Source organism: Parambassis ranga, chromosome 15 (assembly GCF_900634625.1).
Source record: "Parambassis ranga chromosome 15, fParRan2.1, whole genome shotgun sequence".
NCBI classification, from domain to species: Eukaryota; Metazoa; Chordata; class Actinopteri; family Ambassidae; genus Parambassis; species Parambassis ranga.
The window spans coordinates 21,616,678-21,634,177 of record NC_041035.1 but is presented as its reverse complement, the minus strand read 5'-3'; the positions used below and the strand labels follow the sequence as shown (position 1 = coordinate 21,634,177).

The following is a 17,500-nucleotide window of genomic DNA, read 5'->3' as shown; positions in this document are numbered from 1 at the left end:
GGTTGCCGTGGTAACCTTCTTTCCCTCTCTCTCTCTCTGTTATAGAGTAACCTTGCTCTATCCTCCCTCGCCCTCCTCGCTTTCTCTCCCGTTGAACACTTGTTGTCTGCAGCACAGCCGGCTCATCGTGGATTTACCGAGTCGACTCAGCTCCTCCACCTCCGGCCCCTCCTCTTCCTCCTCCTCACTCCTCCTCTTCCTCCTCCTCACCCCTCCTCTTCCTCCTCCTCACCCCTCCTCTTCCTGCTCCACTTCCGATCTCGATCAATCAGATCATGTCCCCGCCCCCTTCTTCCAGGAAGCCTGCCAGCCAATCAGGTGAAGGCTGCCTGCAGACCTGGCTTCTTCAGCTGCGACAGATGGCAGCTTAGGAGAAGGTGAGGGGGGTGAGGTGAGTGAGGGGGGTGGTCAGAGGATCAGCTGACCTTCCAGCAGGCGGCGAGCAGAGATGGTGCAGAGGACATGAAGAGTCACAGGAATAACTCCCACAGTGATGTCACAGTGCGCTGCAGCAGGATTGGCTGACAGGCTGCTGAGGTCACAGCCTGTGTGCCGTCATTCAGTCACATGACATTACAAAGAAATCTGAAAGGCGGTGGGTGGAGGCCCCGCTGATCACACACAGGAAGAAGACACACGCGTCATAAACATGACCACATTACAACAGTGACCTGTCACCTGACAGCAGCTCTGAGAGAACCGCAGCAGCATGTTCTCATGTCCTCCACCTGTTCTCTGTTTACAGCCCAGTCTGACCAAAGCGGAACGGGACAAACACCAGCTGATGTCATCAGCCGTCAGCGGCCGTCTGACGCCTTCGTTTTTTACCATAGTGGGACCCCTGATGGCGACTCCTCAGCAGCACACGGTCACTGATTTGCTGTTCAAGAGTGACGCACAAGAAACAAAAGCACTCAGAGAGACCTGTAGCAGTTGCTGCCCCCTGCTGGTGTGGAGACTCATTCCCTCACGCCGTGCATGCAGCGGGCCTTGTTTCGAGGTGTCGGAGGTGTGAGGCCGCTGACCCAGACAGAACAATGACGGCCCCTGTGGAGATGTGCTGGAACTGCAGGTGTGCTTTTACAGCTAGAGATTAATATCCTCAGATTATATGACAAAAAACTAAACTGTGATTTTACTGTAGTTTCCCTGAGTGTTTTATCAGTTTGAATCATTCTTGCTTTCAGAAACCTGTCATCCGGTCCTCATCCTGATCCTGGTGCTGACTGAGGAGCAGAGACCAGCCTCCTGTCACAGACTTCCTTCCATTATTATTACACATATACAGACATGAGACAGCGCCTTCTAGAGGACATCATGTCTCCTTGCTCGTGCAGCCAGACCTCCTGTGAGACATCAGTCTCTTTGAGCCTCCCTACATTTGGTCCTCAGCTGTCTTGGTTCTGTCAGACCCCTGAAGCTCTGTGGATCAGGGGAGGATGCTCTCCGGTTCGGCTGGTGTGTGATCCACCGAGCAGCCCTGCCTGCGCTGAAACGTGGACTGGCTGCTGCTGGCTCGGCGCAGCGGGTGGACCCTTATTTTGAAAAGACACGTTAACACACGAAGGCTCTAAGAAGTGAACATTAGGGAGGAGAGGCGCTGTCAGGGGATCAGAAGGTCAGCCGGACTGAGGAGCGGGCGCTAATGACCCGCGGGAGGATCTCCCTCACAGATGATCACAGTGTAATCTGCACAATAACACAATCACTTCACAAACAGCTGTTTCTTCAAAGGACTTCCGCATACCGGGCACTCACCTCCACAGAGCCGGGCTGTGGCTTTATCGACCCGTGCAGCTCCGCAGCAGCACCGACGTGGACTCGGACTCACCCGGCCGGTCCATTAACGGCAGCGGCGGCAGCGGGCGGAGCGACGGACACGGAGAAAGCAGATGAACCGAAGGAGTCAAGGGGCAGAAAGTGGCACGGCTGCGCGGACAGAAGGCTCCGGCGGCGGTCAGCTGAGAGTCCTCCGTCCGCCCGCGGCTCCGCTCCTTCCTCGGATCCTCTTTTCTTTCTTTTCCAGGCGGCTGCTTGACATTAGTTTACGTTCTCCACGGCGACTCCAACTTCCGCATCGCTCAGGTGACGTAACGGCGACGTAAGGGGACGTCAGAGCGGACCGACTGGGAGGGTACGAGCTGCTGAATATTTATATAACTATAGTGTGTGTGTGTGTGTGTGTGAGAGAGAGAGAGAGCTCCATAAACGGACACTACTGGAAGGTTAATTACAAAACAGACTAATAATAATCATTAAATAATCATAATAAAGGGTTAATACGTCATGAATAAAGTGTAAATCATGTTTTCTATCTGAGCCTCTCAGGAGTAAACAATAAAGAGATGTAAACAAACAGGAAGAGGACAACAACAGCAAAAAGACCTTTGTTCAGCGTGACGTCACCATGTCTGAAAAGAGACATGTGGCCGCGCGCGGGGGGGGGGGGGGGGGGGGGGGGGGGTGTTCAGGTGGACTCCGGAAAGACCTGCAGTTACAGTGTGTCTCCAGCAGGTGGCAGCACCATCCATCACAGTGATGCCGCCTGCTGATTGGACACAAAGCTCTTGATCTAAGACACTCTCACACATGGAACTTCATGGACCCTGACAGCAGACGGGTCATTAAGCCTCCACATGTCTGATCCTCCCAACCAGGTTCTGTAAGAAACCACAGGTTCTGACAGGAAGCCCTGATGGACCCATGTGAGCAGCAGCCGCGTGACGTGGGGGAGGTTGTCTGACACTCTGCGTGGGCCTCATGTTGTGTCAGTGCGTCATTCTGAGTCTCCTGTCCTCTGATAAACCCACAAGAACATTCACTCTGTTCTGCTGATAGCAAAGAGACAGAAACTGGGCGTCACCAGGCTCCACCCAGGGGGGGGGGCTGGTCCATGCTTCAGTGATGGAGTTCGGGACCAGAACAAACAGCTGCTTCCTCCTGATCCTCTCTCAGTTCTTCAGACATATGAAGCGGGTGCAGCTGAGTTCTTCCTGTGACTCAGACATGACCGGACCAGGTGGAGCCCTCAGGCCCCGCCCCTTCCGCCCCGCCCCTCGCTAATAGGCTTTAATTAGGACGGGAGCAGGTGAGGGGACAGACGGGGACAGCAGGCGGACTGCGGCGTGTGTCTGCGTGGATCAGTGTGGATCAGTGTGGATCAGTGTGACGGAGGCCGACATGCTGCTGAACGACACCGACCTCCGGCTCTCTGAGTACGGCTTCGAGCGGCGCTTCGATGACCGCGGAGCGATTCAGTGGATGCAGCAGAACTGGTGAGTTCACGGCTCGGATTCAGCTCAGTGGAACAAGTTCATCTGAGGGTGGAACCTCCATGGTTCGGGTCCAGTCTTTGTTTCGACACACACCCGGTCCGCTGGTGAGCTCTGCCGCACACACTCTCACCTGAGCCGGTTCACCCGATACCAGAGACAGCTGCGCCCAGCCAGAGGCAGCGGGAGGCGGCGTGTGTGTCTGTGTGTGTGTGGCTGTGCGTGGCTGTGTGTGTGTGGCTGTGTGTGTCTGTGTGTGTGTGGCTGTGTGTGTGTCGGAGGAGTGCGTGGTTGTTTGTTTGTAAAGCCGAGCTGAGGCTCTGACGTCACTCATTCAGGTGAGTTATGAATGGGGTTTAATAAGGCGCAGATTTGGGGCAAACGCATAACTCTGGTCAGGAAAGGAGCTGAAAGGACTCTTACGTCAGAGCGTCAGGTGTGCAGCAGGCGAGGCAGTGACGTCACAGTGCGTTTGTGGTAACTGGGTTGTTCCTCCTCCAGAAAATATTTCAGTAATATCAAATGAATGATCAGGAGTGTGTGTGAGGAGCCTCAGTAAGAATCCCAGGTCCAGGTCAGGACTCATGGAGTGATCCAGAAATCTGATCAATAGCACAGTGAACATAAACATGCTGTTCTTCTCTCAGTGCTGATGTTTCCTGATAAACTGATGGGTTCATCTGTCCGTGTCCTCCTGCAGGAGTACTTCCTTTGTTTTCAGTGCTCTGTACGCCGCCCTGGTGTTTGGAGGTCAGCACTACATGAAGCCTCGACCCAAAATGAACCTGCGGAGGCCGCTGGTCCTCTGGTCGCTGAGCCTCGCTCTCTTCAGGTGTGTGTCCCTGTGTGTGTGTGTCCCTGTGTGTGTGTGTGTCCCTGTGTGTGTGTGTCCCTGTGTGTGTGTGTGTCCCTGTGTGTGTCCCTGTGTCTGTCCCTGTGTGTCTGTCCCTGTGTGTGTGTGTCCCTGTGTGTGTGTGTCCCTGTGTGTGTCCGTGTGTGTGTGTGTCCCTGTGTGTGTCCCTGTCCTATCACAAAACATGCAGATACTCTGACACATGAGGGAGGTATGTGCCAGGTCACTTGTGGCCCTGCAGTGGAACCAGTTCAGAGTTTCTGTAATCACTGACAGAGCCGTCTCCATGGCTCCTGTGTTGGTCTGATCTGTTCACTGTAACTCTGAAAGTTACTCACAGACTCATAAAGTAACTAATTACTTTGTAACCTGTAAGCCTGACTGTGTTGATGGGGCATGTGCCAACATGCCGTCTCCATGGTAACCACACACGTGGAGATAACTGCTGCTGTTTTGTGTGTGAGAACAATGCAGAAAGACTGAAGCCTGATCTCACACATACACACACACACACACACACACACACACACACACTCTCTCTCTCTCTGACGGATGGTCTCTGCTGTGTTCTGCAGCATCATCGGGGCCGCTCGGACCGGTTCCTACATGTTCCACATGCTCAGCTCCAGCGGCTTCAGACGCTCCATCTGTGATCAGAGCTTCTACAACGGCCCGGTCAGCAAGTTCTGGGCCTACGCCTTCGTCCTCAGCAAAGCTCCCGAGCTCGGTCAGTGCAACATTTAAACCCTGCAGACATGGCGCCTGACGGTCCGAGCGGGGAACTGTAATGATCTGTTGTCTGTTGTTTACATCAGGTGACACGGCGTTCATCGTGCTCAGGAAGCAGAAGCTGCTCTTCCTGCACTGGTACCACCACATCACCGTGCTGCTGTACTCCTGGTACTCCTACAAAGACATGGTGGCCGGCGGCGGCTGGTTCATGACCATGAACTACGCCGTGCACGCACTCATGTACAGCTACTACGCTGCTCGTGCCGCCGGCCTGCGCGTACCCCGCCCCTTCGCCGTGCTCATCACCAGCGCCCAGATTGCTCAGATGGCGATGGGGGTGACGGTGAGCGGGCTGGTGTACCGCTGGATGCAGCATGGCGACTGCCCGTCCCACCTCCACAACATCGCCTGGGCGGGGCTCATGTACCTCAGCTACCTGCTGCTCTTCTCCAACTTCTTCTACCGCACATACCTGCGCCGCCCCGACTCCACCAAGGCCAAGAGCCAGTAGAGGGCGAGGAGGATTGTGGGAAGTGTGTTGTGCTGACTGACGGAGCAGGATGACGCTCTGAGCATGCTCTCCCAGATAAAACACACACACACTGATGACATCAGAACATTCCTCGCTGACCGGTCACCACAGCTTTACCCACGCCTGACAGAGCGGCTGACGCAGAGAACAGCTGTGCTGCTTTTCTTTGTCCTCCGTCTGTCTGGCGTGGTGATGGAGGCTCCTGTCTGAGGACCAACACCCTGCGCCTCTCTGAGGACCAACACCCTGCGCCTCTCTGAAGCCTCTGGACGGATGAACAGTTCCTGGTGGTCGGTCTGGAGGCTTCCTGGTGAAAGCGGATCCTCCCAGTCCTCCTGGGGCAGGTCTGACTGGTTCCTCCTGCTCGCCACACCCCCACCTCTCACAGGTGGGGCAGCCGGCTGACTCACACACTTTTGTTTTTTTAAAAACCTGCTGATGATCATTCCACTTTTATTTACAGCTAAGAAACATTTTAATGTTTATTTATTGATTGGTTTGTTTACATGTTTACACTGAATGATGGCGCCTGATTGGCTGCTGGAGAAGTCTCATGTCTTCATGCTCACTGCTCACTTTAGGTTTTTACGTTGTCACTCGCATGTTTATTTCTATTTATCACCGAATGTTTCTGACTTGAATGTTCCACAGGTGTGCAGCTGGCTCTCACAGTGATTGATTGTTGATCAGTGTGTGATTGGAATGTGTAAAATGACTTTTTTCTGTATGAACACACTGAACTGTTGAAATAATTCATGAAAGAAAAGCTGTCATTTAAAATGTTTTTATTTATTGCTTGAAAAATAAAGAATCACTTAACTTTGATTAAACAGGCGGCGTAACTGTGAGTTTTGTGTTAGCATCGTGTTAGCTGAAAGCTACAGGAAGTGACTGAAACGTCAACATTAAGACACGTAGGCTGCATCTGGCAGCTGTGGATGTTAGCTTAGCACCAGGGCAGCAGCAAGCTAAAGGCTTAAGGTAGGTGTGTGTCTGTCTGTGTGTGTGTGTCAGTGTGTGTGTGTGTCTGTGTGTGTGTGTCTGTCTGTGTCAGTGTGTGTCAGTGTGTCTGTCTGTGTGTCAGTGTCTGTCAGTGTGTGTCTGTGTGTTAGTGTGTGTCTGTCTGTGTGCGTGTCAGTGTCTGTCAGTGTGTGTCTGTGTGTGTGTGTTAGTGTGTGTCTGTCTGTGTGCGTGTCAGTGTGTGTGTGTGTGTCAGGGCTGTTGCTGGTTCATCTCCCTCCAGCTCTTCCACAGTAACAGATCTCTGCTTTTCCCCAGAGTGACGAGGTAGCGAGGCAGCCGCAGGCCGTTAAACTGACCTACGCCGTCGTCCCGGCCCATCGCCAACAACATGGTGACGTTACCTAGCAACCAGCAGCACAGACGGGTCAGGACCAACGTCAGTCAGTGAGAAGAAGAAAACAGACGCTGTACCTGTGCAATACGCCTTCAGCGCCTTCCCTTGCAGACTGTTGGCGATGTTGCTAACGGCAACGGCAGCGTGAAGGCCTGCGTGGTACGCCATCTTGGGCTCTTTGATGTCAGCACAGTCGCCCACGGCGTAGACGTTGGAGAAACCTTCAACCTGCAGGTAGTCGTTTACCTTCAGAGCCCCGTTATCAGCGAGGCAACTGTCTGTCAAACACAGTGATGACTGATCAATGACTGATCATTTGACCTTTGACCTCTGGCCTCAGCAGGCATGATCAAAACGACCAGTTGAACTGTAAGGCAAAGTTTTTATGTGTGTGTGCTCTGTGACGAGTGTGTGTGTGCTCTGTGATGTGCGCTCTGTGATGAGTGTGTGTGCGCTCTGTGATGAGCGTGTGTGTGCTCTGTGATGAGTGTGTGTGTGTGCGCTCTGTGATGAGTGTGTGTGTGTGCGCTCTGTGATGAGTGTGTGTGTGTGTGTGCTCTGTGATGAGTGTGTGTGCGCTCACTGAAGCTGGAAGCGTACGCGGTGGCGTTGACCTTCAGCCCGGTGCAGCAGACGATCATGTCAGTGGTCAGTGTGTGTCCTTTGTCGGTGGTGACCTGTGTGTTCTTGTGCGCCACGTTGAGCTGCAGGTCCGACAGGTCGCACACTCTGTGTCCTGAAACACAGCACAGCAGGTCGGACGGCTGTTGGAGCCACACTCACCGTGCTCAGCAGGCCACGTACCGAGCAGCAGCTGCACTCCTTTCTCCAGCAGCACCTGCTTGGCCTGCTGTCTGACGCTGGGCAGCAGATCCGAGTCGGCCAGCCCGATTTTAGAGTGGACCAGAACCACCTGCAGGAGGAGGCCAGGGCGGATTAAGTCAGAGGAGACACCGCGGCAGGGGTCAGAGGTCAGAGTGTGCTCACCGTCTTCTCCGGATACTCCGTCTTGATCTCAGCAGCCATCTCCACACCGGTCGACCCTCCTCCGACCACCAGCACCGAGTCCGCAGCCTGGACCTGAACACACACACATGTCAACATGTCAACCAGCTGGCTTCTCTCTGCAGGCGCCGTCCTACCTGGCTGACGAAGTCCTGGTACATCTGGACAGCTGTTTGATACGACGCCTCCATGTTGAACTTCCCGGGGAACGGCCCGTCAGTCCCAGTGCACAGGATGAGGTGGGAGTACTGGATCTCCTGCACACACACAAACACACACACACAGACAGACACACACTGGTAATTTTACTTCTGATGATCCAAAAACACTTTTTTGTGTTTTTTAGTGTGTGTCGTAGCCAGCAGGTGGCAGCAGCTCATCCTGACACAGTGTGTGTGTGTGTGTCTCACCCTCCCTCCCTGCAGGATGACCAGCTGCCTCTCAGTGTCCACTCGCTCCACTCGGCCTTGAACAAAACTCTCCCCAAACGTCTCTGCATATGGGATAAAGGTCCTCTGAGCGAAGCCTGCGCACAGGGTCAGAGGTCACACACACACACACACTCAGTGTGACACACACTGCTTTAACTTCCACTACAGCCCTCCTCAAACATGAACCCCGGCTGCAGCACCTGGCTGTACGGAGGCTCGCAGCGCCGCCACGTTGTGATGAAAGGCGTCTCGCATGTCAATCAGGGTGAAGTCCATTCTTTGAGATTTCAGCTGCTGAGCCGCTGCGATGCCGCCAAATCCTCCACCCACCACCACCACGTGGACGCCCTCCGCTGACGACACCTGACCTCCCATCTCTGCACACAGACACACACAGATGTGTTCACTTCTTCATGAATGTGTGTAACATCCTGCAGCAGTTATCCACGGTGGTTCCTCAGAGCCTGATCAAGCGGACCCTCAGCTGCAGAGCAGCAGAAGACCACATAACACTTGGCACAGAAAGACCCTGTGAACCGAGTTCACCATAATCTGTGTCACATCAGTCAGAGTGACCTCAGAGGCGGGCTGTGCACCGATCATCACAGCTCCGCTGTCTGACTTTTACTTTGAAAACCTTCAGCTTCCGGTCCTTCACTGCTTTGATTCAAGCCGTCTGTCCGTGCGCGTGTCTGCAGGACAGCTCGTGCTCAGCTCTGGGATTAATAATCAATAATCACAAAGTAAACTCTTAGTCTTCAGGAACCTTCAGGAACCTTCGGGAACTTTCAGGAACAGGAGGAGTTTCCGGCTGCCAGCGGCTCCAGCAGCGCCGACCGCACCGACCGCAGCACCGACCGGCTGTTCGCCTCTGACTCCTCACAGAACCGACCGGACGTCACTCACCTGCCAAGTACAACCGCGCGCAGCTCCTTTCTGCCTCCGTTCGGATTGTTCCAGCGCCGGGTTTCCTGGTCCCGTCCTGTGTCGTCACGTTTCTCCACCAATCACGGCCCAGATGTGTCCGGTCTGAGGGGCGGGCTCTCCTGCTGCCTTCACGTGCTGAGACACAAACCAGGGCCGTGAAGCAACCGCTTTTATTCAGGGTCTGTTGAAGGCATCAGTCACATGATCAGAGGAGACACAGACTGCTGCAAAGATCAGAGGGTTGTTGATGAGGTCAGAGCGATCAGCTGACCTCAGAGGTCAGAGCGATCAGCTGACCTCAGAGCGATCAGCTGACCTCAGAGCGATCAGCTGACCTCAGAGGTCACTGTGCAGCTTTGAATATTAAACCAGTGGAAGTTAAAAACTCAAACATTCATCAAGACATCTGAACAGCACAGGTCCAACACATGAGTTTGTTTAGCTCGTCTCCCTGGACACAGACACAGGACGGCTTCTTTCAGATATCCAGTCTTCGTGCTTCATGAGTCTTCCTCCCTGAGGATCCACAGGTCCAGACTGACTGAGTCCTCCTCACAGCATCATCCTGCCTCCACCATGTCTGACTGTATGAAGCCTGTTCTTTGGCTTCTAGCCTCTCCTTTCTGTCTCCACATGAAGACAACATCTCCGTGAGCACAGAGCTCTAGTTCAGCTTCATCTGACCAAAGGACTTCAGTCTGCTCTGTCTCCAGGTGGTCTCTAGCAGACCTCAGTCTGGTCTGTCTCCAGGTGGTCTCTAGCAGACCTCAGTCTGGTCTGTCTCCAGGTGGTCTCTAGCAGACTCCAGTCTGGTCTGGAAGTGTCTTCTCTGCAGTCTGGCAGTCCATTCCTGTGCAGGACTCTAGTGACGGTCTTCCCTGACTCTTCAGGTCCAGACCTGGTTCAGTCCTTCACTAGTGTCTCTGCAGTGCTCTGTGTCCTCACTTTAAGTACAGATCAGGTTTCAGGGTGATTACAGTGCCAGAGGTTTCAAGTCAGTAAAGTGTAGAAAGTGTCGACAGACCAGATCCACGTCAGAGCAGTGAGCGCTGAATAAGAACACATGAGCCTCCAGCTCTTCCTCTACACAAAGGGGAACAACACACACACACACTGCAGTAACCTGTTCGGTGCTGGTAGTTTTACTTCAGGCCGTCACTGCTGAGCGCCCCCCACAGGCTGAACGGCACACTGCACCGTGTACCCGCGCTTCCAGAGCATCATCAAGTCACACAGCGACGAAGCATCAGACCGGAAGAGGTTTCCTCAAAATAAAAGCACGTGAACTGACGCTAACGTCCAGCTCAGCCCAGTGCAGACCAACAGCCAATCAGAGCACTGATTGGCTGTTGGAAAATATGTGATCAACTCTTTATTAATGTGGTTACAAAAAAGATTGAAAGAAGTGAAAAGGCTCAAAGTCAAGTAACGGATTATAATCCTCTTTAGAGAACAGAATAGAAAATACTTTATTAATTAAACTCGGGTACCAGCAGCAATACACCACCGACAGTCAGAGCAAAGTTAAATAGAATAAAATAGAACATAGTACAGTAAAAATAAAGGAGGAAAGATAAGAGGGAGACAGGACAGAGAGGATGAAGGAGAGAGAGAGAGGAGAAGAAGAGGGAGACAGGACAGAGAGGATGAAGGAGAGAGAGAGAGAGGAGAAGAGGGAGACAGGACAGAGAGGATGAAGGAGAGAAAGAGAAGAAGAGGGAGACAGGACAGAGAGGATGAAGGAGAGAGAGAGAGAGGAGAAGAGGGAGACAGGACAGAGAGGATGAAGGAGAGAGAGAGAGAGGAGAAGAGGGAGACAGGACAGAGTCTCCTTGCAAACTGGATAATATGATGATCAATGGTATAAAACATAAATTCCCCATTTTAATTAAACTAACATAAGTCATGTAAACTAGAGCTCTACAGTTGGACTGGATCAAACATGTGTCCTTGTTATTCAGACAAAACTAAAATATCTCCCTGTTCTACAACAGGACGTTACAATGATGGAGCTTTCAGATTTAATAAGCAGCATAAAGGTTGTGATGTGTAACACTTTAAGAAACTAGTCATATTGAAACCTGTGTGATGGTCCAGGCTGTGGGCAGAGTGAAGAGAGGCTGAATGATGAATAATCACTCCCACTGTTTACCCTGTGTTTACCTCATAACCCAGCCGACAGCAGCAGTACTCTCACTTTAGTTTACTGTTAATCTGTCACTGATGGACGGACTTATTATGGACTTAACTTGTTCACTGACCCACGAGCCAGAGCAGCATCATGGATGGACGTTATAAAACACAGTCCATCAGCAGACTCTCAGTCCATCAGCAGACTCTCAGTCCATCAGCAGACTCTCAGTCCATCAGACTCTCAGTCCATCATCAGACTCTCAGTCCATCAGCAGACTCTCAGTCCATCAGACTCTCAGTCCATCAGCAGACTCTCAGTCCATCAGACTCTCAGTCCATCAGCAGACTCTCAGTCCATCAGACTCTCAGTCCATCATCAGACTCTCAGTCCAGCAGACTCTCAGTCCAGCAGACTCTCAGTCCATCAGCAGACTCTCAGTCCATCAGCAGACTCTCAGTCCATCAGACTCTCAGTCCATCATCAGACTCTCAGTCCATCAGCAGACTCTCAGTCCAGCAGACTCTCAGTCCATCAGACTCTCAGTCCATCAGACTCTCAGTCCATCAGCAGACTCTCAGTCCATCAGACTCTCAGTCCATCAGCAGACTCTCAGTCCATCAGACTCTCAGTCCAGCATCAGACATCAGTCCTCTGTCTCTCTGCCTGCAGCTCTGCTGTCTGTCCAGTTCGGCCCCATAACCTCCGAGTTGTTTAATGATGTTAACGGTAAGACCTCTCACTCCTTCGGTCATTCACGCTGCTATACACAAACACACAGTGATGCACGCTGTCAGGACAGAGTGAGACCTCCCTCCTTCTCTCCCTGTCTGTTCCTATGGAGACCCAGAGGTGATCTGTCCCCCGCCCCCTCCCCTCCTCTCACAGCTTCTCAGCATCAGGGGCGCCTGTACCTGCAGGGGGCGCTAATTTGCCAATTCTCCACACAGTGATCTATAATATAGAAAACCGCCGGCAGATGATATTTTTTCCAAGTGCTCGTGCCGCCCCCTGTGTGATGCCGCCCCGGGACACCGCCCGGTCTGCCCGTGCCCAAAACCGCCACTGAGTACGGAAACCATACAGTAAAAGTAAAAGGTAAGAGGAGTTATATACCATCCCTCTTTCTAGAATAAATGATTATTGTTTGAAATAAAGTTAAATATAACATACAACTGTAATCCAATGTGATCATTTTATCAGTGTTATATTTAACCCTCATGCATTGTTCGCAAACACTACCCTAATGTGTTGTTCGGGGACAAAAACGTCCCCTAACTTTAACGGTTTTAAAAATATATTAGATAAATATATTTTTGAATTTTTTTTGCATAGACCTTTTCATTAACTTCAGTTCTAATCAACAGTAGTGAAAAAATCATTTTCCCCCAGGATTTTAACCCTTTAATCACCAATTTTATGAGGGGTGGTGCTGAAAATTGAAAAAAAAAAAACACAAAATGGCTCATTTTTAATAGAAAAGGTGAATGTGGACTGGATTCTTTTGAACCTTTATTACAGTCTTGGTCATGTCAAACATCAGTAAAAAAATTGACTTTATTGCATTATTAGTTTTTGCACAGCACTGGATTTTCTTTTTTTCTCCCTAATGTGTTGTTCGGGGACAAAAACGTCCCCTAACTTTAACGGTTTTAAAAATATATTAGATAAATATATTTTTGAATTTTTTTTGCATAGACCTTTTCATTAACTTCAGTTCTAATCAACAGTAGTGAAAAAATCATTTTCCCCCAGGATTTTAACCCTTTAATCACCAATTTTATAAGGGGTGGTGCTGAAAATTGAAAAAAAAAACACACAAAATGGCTCATTTTTAATAGAAAAGGTGAATGTGGACTGGATTCTTTTGAACCTTTATTACAGTCTTGGTCATGTCAAACATCAGTAAAAAAATTGACTTGATTGCATTATTAGTTTTTGCACAGCACTGGATTTTCTTTTTTTCTCCCTAATGTGTTGTTCAGGGACAAAAACGTCCCCCAACTTTAACGGTTTTAAAAATATATTAGATAAATATATTTTTGAATTTTTTTTGCATAGACCTTTTCATTAACTTCAGTTCTAATCAACAGTAGTGAAAAAATCATTTTCCCCCAGGATTTTAACCCTTTAATCACCAATTTTATAAGGGGTGGTGCTGAAAATTGAAAAAAAAAAAACACAAAATGGCTCATTTTTAATAGAAAAGGTGAATGTGGACTGGATTCTTTTGAACCTTTATTACAGTCTTGGTCATGTCAAACATCAGTAAAAAAATTGACTTTATTGCATTATTAGTTTTTGCACAGCACTGGATTTTCTTTTTTTCTCCCATTTTGTCCCATAGACTTACATTATAAACACACTTTTTTTGACTGCACAGCCATGGCACTACATAATCATGCATTCTTGATTGTTGGTGGTTTACCCTGTTGGTAGGAGGTAACATTTGTGATTTTTACAGTTAACAACTTAATTACCATATTAACCCTTTACCTGCAGGCCTGTGCTCATGTAGTGTAGTTTCTGGCTTGTATATGGAGTTATAGGGAGTATTTTAGCACATAATTGTGTGTCTACACACTGTGTGTGTATGTTAGAGAGGAAGAGAGCCATTTGCACACTGATCTTGTTGTCTGTGAGTACACACAACCACAGAGTCTTCATAGTAAACAAAAACAAAGAAAGTGTTGCTATGCACGTGTGGCCCTTTGATGTCTACAGGTGCAGACTAAACAAAACAAAAAGGCAAGTGGTCTTACATGTGACCTTGTGGTCATTTGATGGTGAGAAGAGCAGAAAGCAACATGAAGAGAGGATTCACTTGTGCACAATCTCTGGAAATGATTGTGCAGCCTGGCTCTATGAAGGGCCAGGCTGTGAAGCTGTGAAGGCTGCACAAGTAGATCCGTCACTTGTTCACAAGCGAATCCTTCATTCGTTCACAAGTGAATCCTTCACTCATGCACAGGTGAATCCTCTCTTCATGCTGCTTGCTGCTCTTGTCACCATTAAATGACCAGGAGGATGCATGCAAGTCCACTAGTGTTTTTGTTTTGTTTAGTCTGAACCTCTCAGCATCAAAGGGCCCGGCACTACCTTTTAGGGCTGCAACAAATTTACTTTACTTTACTTTACTAAACTACTTTTAATACTAATTTTAGTAGGGGACTAAACTGTAGATTAGATTTGGTTAGTCAATGATTATTTATTATGTTATCAAGTTATCTATCTATGGTGTCTATTTAGTAACATGCACATGTACGTATGGTCGTGTGGAGCGCAACACACCATGGAAAAGGGGCACTTAGACCTCACTTAGACTAATTCAGTGATCTCAACTGAGACACTAACCTAAAAGTAAAGTCACTCTACTGGAGGACGTGTTTTCCGAAAGCTAAAAAAAAAAAAAAAAACAGCTATTTTACCCATCCACAACTTCAGACGCCAGAACTCCTGGATGTTTTCATTTTACATGCTTATGCATTGCCGTTGTACGTCTGAATTAGGTACACTTCACTTACTTAGTAACTTTATTTTCCTGACTTTCCTTCCCTGACAGTGTGCAAATGGCTCTCTTCCTCTCTAACATACACACACAGTGTGTAGACACACAATTATGTGCTAAAATACTCCCTATAACTCCATATACTTAAGCCAGAAACTACAGTACATGAGCACAGGCCTGCAGGTAAAGGGTTAATATGGTAATTAAGTTGTTAACTGTAAAAATCACAAATGTTACCTCCTACCAACAGGGTAAACCACCAACAATCAAGAATGCATGATTATTTAGTGCCATGGCTGTGCAGTCAAAAAAAGTGTGTTTATAATGTAAGTCATGGGACAAAATGGGAGAAAAAAAGAAAATCCAGTGCTGTGCAAAAACTAATAATGCAATAAAGTCAATTTTTTTACTGATGTTTGACATGACCAAGACTATAATAAAGGTTAAAAAGAATCCAGTCCACATTCACCTTTTCTATTAAAAATGAGCCATTTTGTGTGTTTTTTTTTCAATTTTCAGCACCACCCCTTATAAAATTGGTGATTAAAGGGTTAAAATCCTGGGGGAAAATGATTTTTTCACTACTGTTGATTAGAACTGAAGTTAATTAAAAGGTCTATGCAAAAAAATTTCAAAAAAATATTTATCTAATATATTTTTAAAACCGTTAAAGTTAGGGGACGTTTTTGTCCCCGAACAACACATTAGGGGGTAAAATTTGCCCACAGTGTACCGTTGACCTATGAAAAATTTTAAAATCATATTAACAAAATTTATGTAAAATTAAGCTTATTGAGGAAAAATGATTCAATTTGTCCACATATTGACAAAGTTATGGCCAAAATAAACAGAAAAATTTCTCTCAGAGGACAAAAATGTCCCGAACAACGCATGAGGGTTAAATGTTACACTGTTTTGAAACTGTTTATAACTTTCCGCCTTTTATTTTGACAGCACACCGGAAGTTCCTGCCTCCGTGTTGTCCGCAGGTTGTCGGTCCTCGGTCCTCGGTCCTCGGGGCCAGTCTGCAGCTCCGTTCGCTGCCTTCGTGTCGTTTGTTTAACGCTGTGGAGCTCCGGGAGCTCACCGATGGAGGAACCGTGAGGTCCAACCGGCGAGAACCGGAGGAGGAGGAGGAGGAAGGACGTTCCCCGGTAAGACCACTGACTCACTGAGCCGAGCGTTACCGTTACATTCCGCTGGTTACCGGGCGGGCGCCCCGTTAGGTTAACCTCTGTTAACCCTTTTAACACTTTTAACACTTTTAACTCAGTTTCTTTGAGTTTGTTCGCGTCGCGCTCTTTTTGTGCCTCGAGTCTTTTGTTCCTGCGGCTCGCGCCTCCGTTCCCATGGTGAAGCTCGCGAGCTGCCGGACAGAGCCGAGTGGTCTCCGACAAAGTTCGTGTCACGTTAACTTGTTGTTGTTTGCGGAGTTTGTGAGTTTGCTGCGGCGCGTCACGTGGCCTCACTTCAAAGTAACTTTATGGTTTTATTATGATAGAAAAACACGTTTATCCTCTATTGACTATAGGTCTGATCCCTGTGTGTGTGTGTGTGTCTGTGTGTGTGTGTGTGTGTGTCTGTGTGTGTCTGTGTGTGTCTGTGTGTCTGTGTGTGTGTCTGTGTGTGTGTGTGTGTGTCTGTGTGTGTGTGTGTGTCTGTGTGTGTCTGTGTGTCTGTGTGTGTGTGTGTGTGTCTGTGTGTGTGTGTGTGTCTGTGTCTGTGTGTGTGTGTGTGTGTCTGTCTGTGTGTGTGTGTCTGTGTCTGTGTGTCTGTGTGTGTGTGTGTGTGTCTGTGTGTGTCTGTGTGTCTGTGTGTGTGTCTGTGTCTGTGTGTGTGTGTGTGTCTGTGTATGTGTGTCTGTCTGTCTGTGTGTGTCTGTGTCTGTGTGTGTGTGTGTCTGTCTGTGTGTGTGTCTGTGTGTGTCTGTGTCTGTCTGTCTGTGTGTGTCTGTCTGTGTGTGTGTGTCTGTCTGTGTGTCTGTGTGTGTGTGTCTGTGTGTGTGTCTGTCTGTGTGTGTCTGTCTGTGTGTGTCTGTGTGTGTGTGTGTCTGTGTCTGTGTGTGTGTCTGTCTGTGTGTGTGTGTCTGTGTGTGTCACTATCAGGAGACATGAATTCCTTCCTAACCTTTGCTTGGCTCTGTGTGTCAGACGCGGTCATGTTGAGCTCCAGGCCTGCAGCTCTACCAGTGAATCACAGATTTAGTAGAGTTAATGAATCAATCATCAGTTTCATTAATGATCATTTATCAATAAGACACTTGAAACCAGGAGACATTTTCCAACATTACATTCAGCCCAGTCACTGCCCATCAGTCACATGTCCTCGGGGTCCTCTGGCAGTTTGACAGCGGGACATTTTTCAGCATCACCCACAAACACTTTTGGTTTGGTCATTGTTCAGGAGAACACCACAGAAGAAGAACAGCCCCACAGGAACGCTGTCCGTTCCGTCTGCAGTCCAACAGCAGAGGCGTACTGAGAGCGTCTGCTCCTCACAGGGTCGCTTCCTGTTTCCTGTGTCGGCACCGTGTGATGCGTTGGGATGGAGGAGGCGGAGCACAGCCGCTACGTCGCCCAGCTGAAAGCCGAGTTCGACAGCTGTGACACGACGGCCACCGGCTTCCTGGACAGAGACGAGCTGACGGCGCTCTGCGGGAAACTGCAGCTGGACGCTCACCTGCCACTGCTGCTGGACACACTCCTGGGAGAGAGGACGTACAGCAGGGTACACACACAGACAGACAGACAGA

The 17,500-nt window shown here is 49.2% G+C and overlaps 5 protein-coding genes across 5 annotated transcripts in view; 3 read left to right on the top strand and 2 right to left on the bottom strand.

Annotated features, from left to right (window-relative positions):
• LOC114446890 (PH and SEC7 domain-containing protein 1-like) overlaps positions 1-1,779 on the bottom strand; it is a 32,266-nt gene extending 30,487 nt beyond the window's left edge. The window contains exon 1 of the mRNA XM_028422772.1: positions 1,759-1,779. The gene's annotated coding sequence lies outside the window, so the exon portion shown is untranslated. The remainder of the gene's footprint in view (positions 1-1,758) is intronic.
• A 1,334-nt stretch (positions 1,780-3,113) lies between these two features.
• LOC114446931 (elongation of very long chain fatty acids protein 6-like) lies at positions 3,114-6,121 on the top strand. The gene is made up of 4 exons (XM_028422846.1): positions 3,114-3,275; positions 3,973-4,104; positions 4,701-4,852; positions 4,941-6,121. Exons 1-4 carry the CDS (start codon positions 3,181-3,183, stop codon positions 5,366-5,368), a joined length of 807 nt encoding a protein of 268 aa, XP_028278647.1. The 5' UTR covers positions 3,114-3,180; the 3' UTR covers positions 5,369-6,121.
• On the top strand, positions 3,181-5,368 carry LOC114447681 (elongation of very long chain fatty acids protein 6-like). Its single transcript, XM_028424073.1, has 4 exons — positions 3,181-3,275; positions 3,973-4,104; positions 4,701-4,852; positions 4,941-5,368. Exons 1-4 carry the CDS (start codon positions 3,181-3,183, stop codon positions 5,366-5,368), a joined length of 807 nt encoding a protein of 268 aa, XP_028279874.1.
• A 36-nt stretch (positions 6,122-6,157) lies between the features above and the next one.
• On the bottom strand, positions 6,158-9,714 carry LOC114446925 (apoptosis-inducing factor 2-like). Its single transcript, XM_028422840.1, has 10 exons — positions 9,089-9,714; positions 8,383-8,559; positions 8,162-8,277; positions 7,889-8,008; positions 7,734-7,826; positions 7,551-7,659; positions 7,330-7,482; positions 6,824-7,024; positions 6,590-6,753; positions 6,158-6,401 (listed from the first exon to the last, which is right to left on the bottom strand). Exons 2-9 carry the CDS (start codon positions 8,555-8,557, stop codon positions 6,602-6,604), a joined length of 1,119 nt encoding a protein of 372 aa, XP_028278641.1. The 5' UTR covers positions 8,558-8,559; positions 9,089-9,714; the 3' UTR covers positions 6,158-6,401; positions 6,590-6,601.
• A 7,578-nt stretch (positions 9,715-17,292) lies between these two features.
• Positions 17,293-17,500, top strand: part of LOC114447680 (apoptosis-inducing factor 2-like) — a 5,671-nt gene continuing 5,463 nt past the window's right edge. Inside the window, exon 1 of the mRNA XM_028424071.1 lies at positions 17,293-17,475. Coding sequence (XP_028279872.1) covers positions 17,293-17,475 — 183 coding nt within the window. The remainder of the gene's footprint in view (positions 17,476-17,500) is intronic.

What these genes read in the sequence shown, in the direction of transcription:
- LOC114446931 (XM_028422846.1), top strand. Translation starts at nt 3,181, where the DNA reads ATGCTGCTGAACGACACCGACCTCCGGCTCTCTGAGTACGGCTTCGAG. An exon ending in CTGAGCCTCGCTCTCTTCAG is followed by an intron (nt 4,105 to 4,700) that starts GTGTGTGTCCCT and finishes TGTGTTCTGCAG; the next exon opens with CATCATCGGGGCCGCTCGGA. An exon ending in CAGCAAAGCTCCCGAGCTCG is followed by an intron (nt 4,853 to 4,940) that starts GTCAGTGCAACA and finishes TGTTTACATCAG; the next exon opens with GTGACACGGCGTTCATCGTG.
- LOC114447681 (XM_028424073.1), top strand. Translation starts at nt 3,181, where the DNA reads ATGCTGCTGAACGACACCGACCTCCGGCTCTCTGAGTACGGCTTCGAG. An exon ending in CTGAGCCTCGCTCTCTTCAG is followed by an intron (nt 4,105 to 4,700) that starts GTGTGTGTCCCT and finishes TGTGTTCTGCAG; the next exon opens with CATCATCGGGGCCGCTCGGA. An exon ending in CAGCAAAGCTCCCGAGCTCG is followed by an intron (nt 4,853 to 4,940) that starts GTCAGTGCAACA and finishes TGTTTACATCAG; the next exon opens with GTGACACGGCGTTCATCGTG.
- LOC114446925 (XM_028422840.1), bottom strand. Translation starts at nt 8,557, where the DNA reads ATGGGAGGTCAGGTGTCGTCAGCGGAGGGCGTCCACGTGGTGGTGGTG. An exon ending in CGGAGTATCCGGAGAAGACG is followed by an intron (nt 7,660 to 7,733) that starts GTGAGCACACTC and finishes CTCCTCCTGCAG; the next exon opens with GTGGTTCTGGTCCACTCTAA. An exon ending in CGCGTACGCTTCCAGCTTCA is followed by an intron (nt 7,025 to 7,329) that starts GTGAGCGCACAC and finishes TGTGTTTGACAG; the next exon opens with ACAGTTGCCTCGCTGATAAC.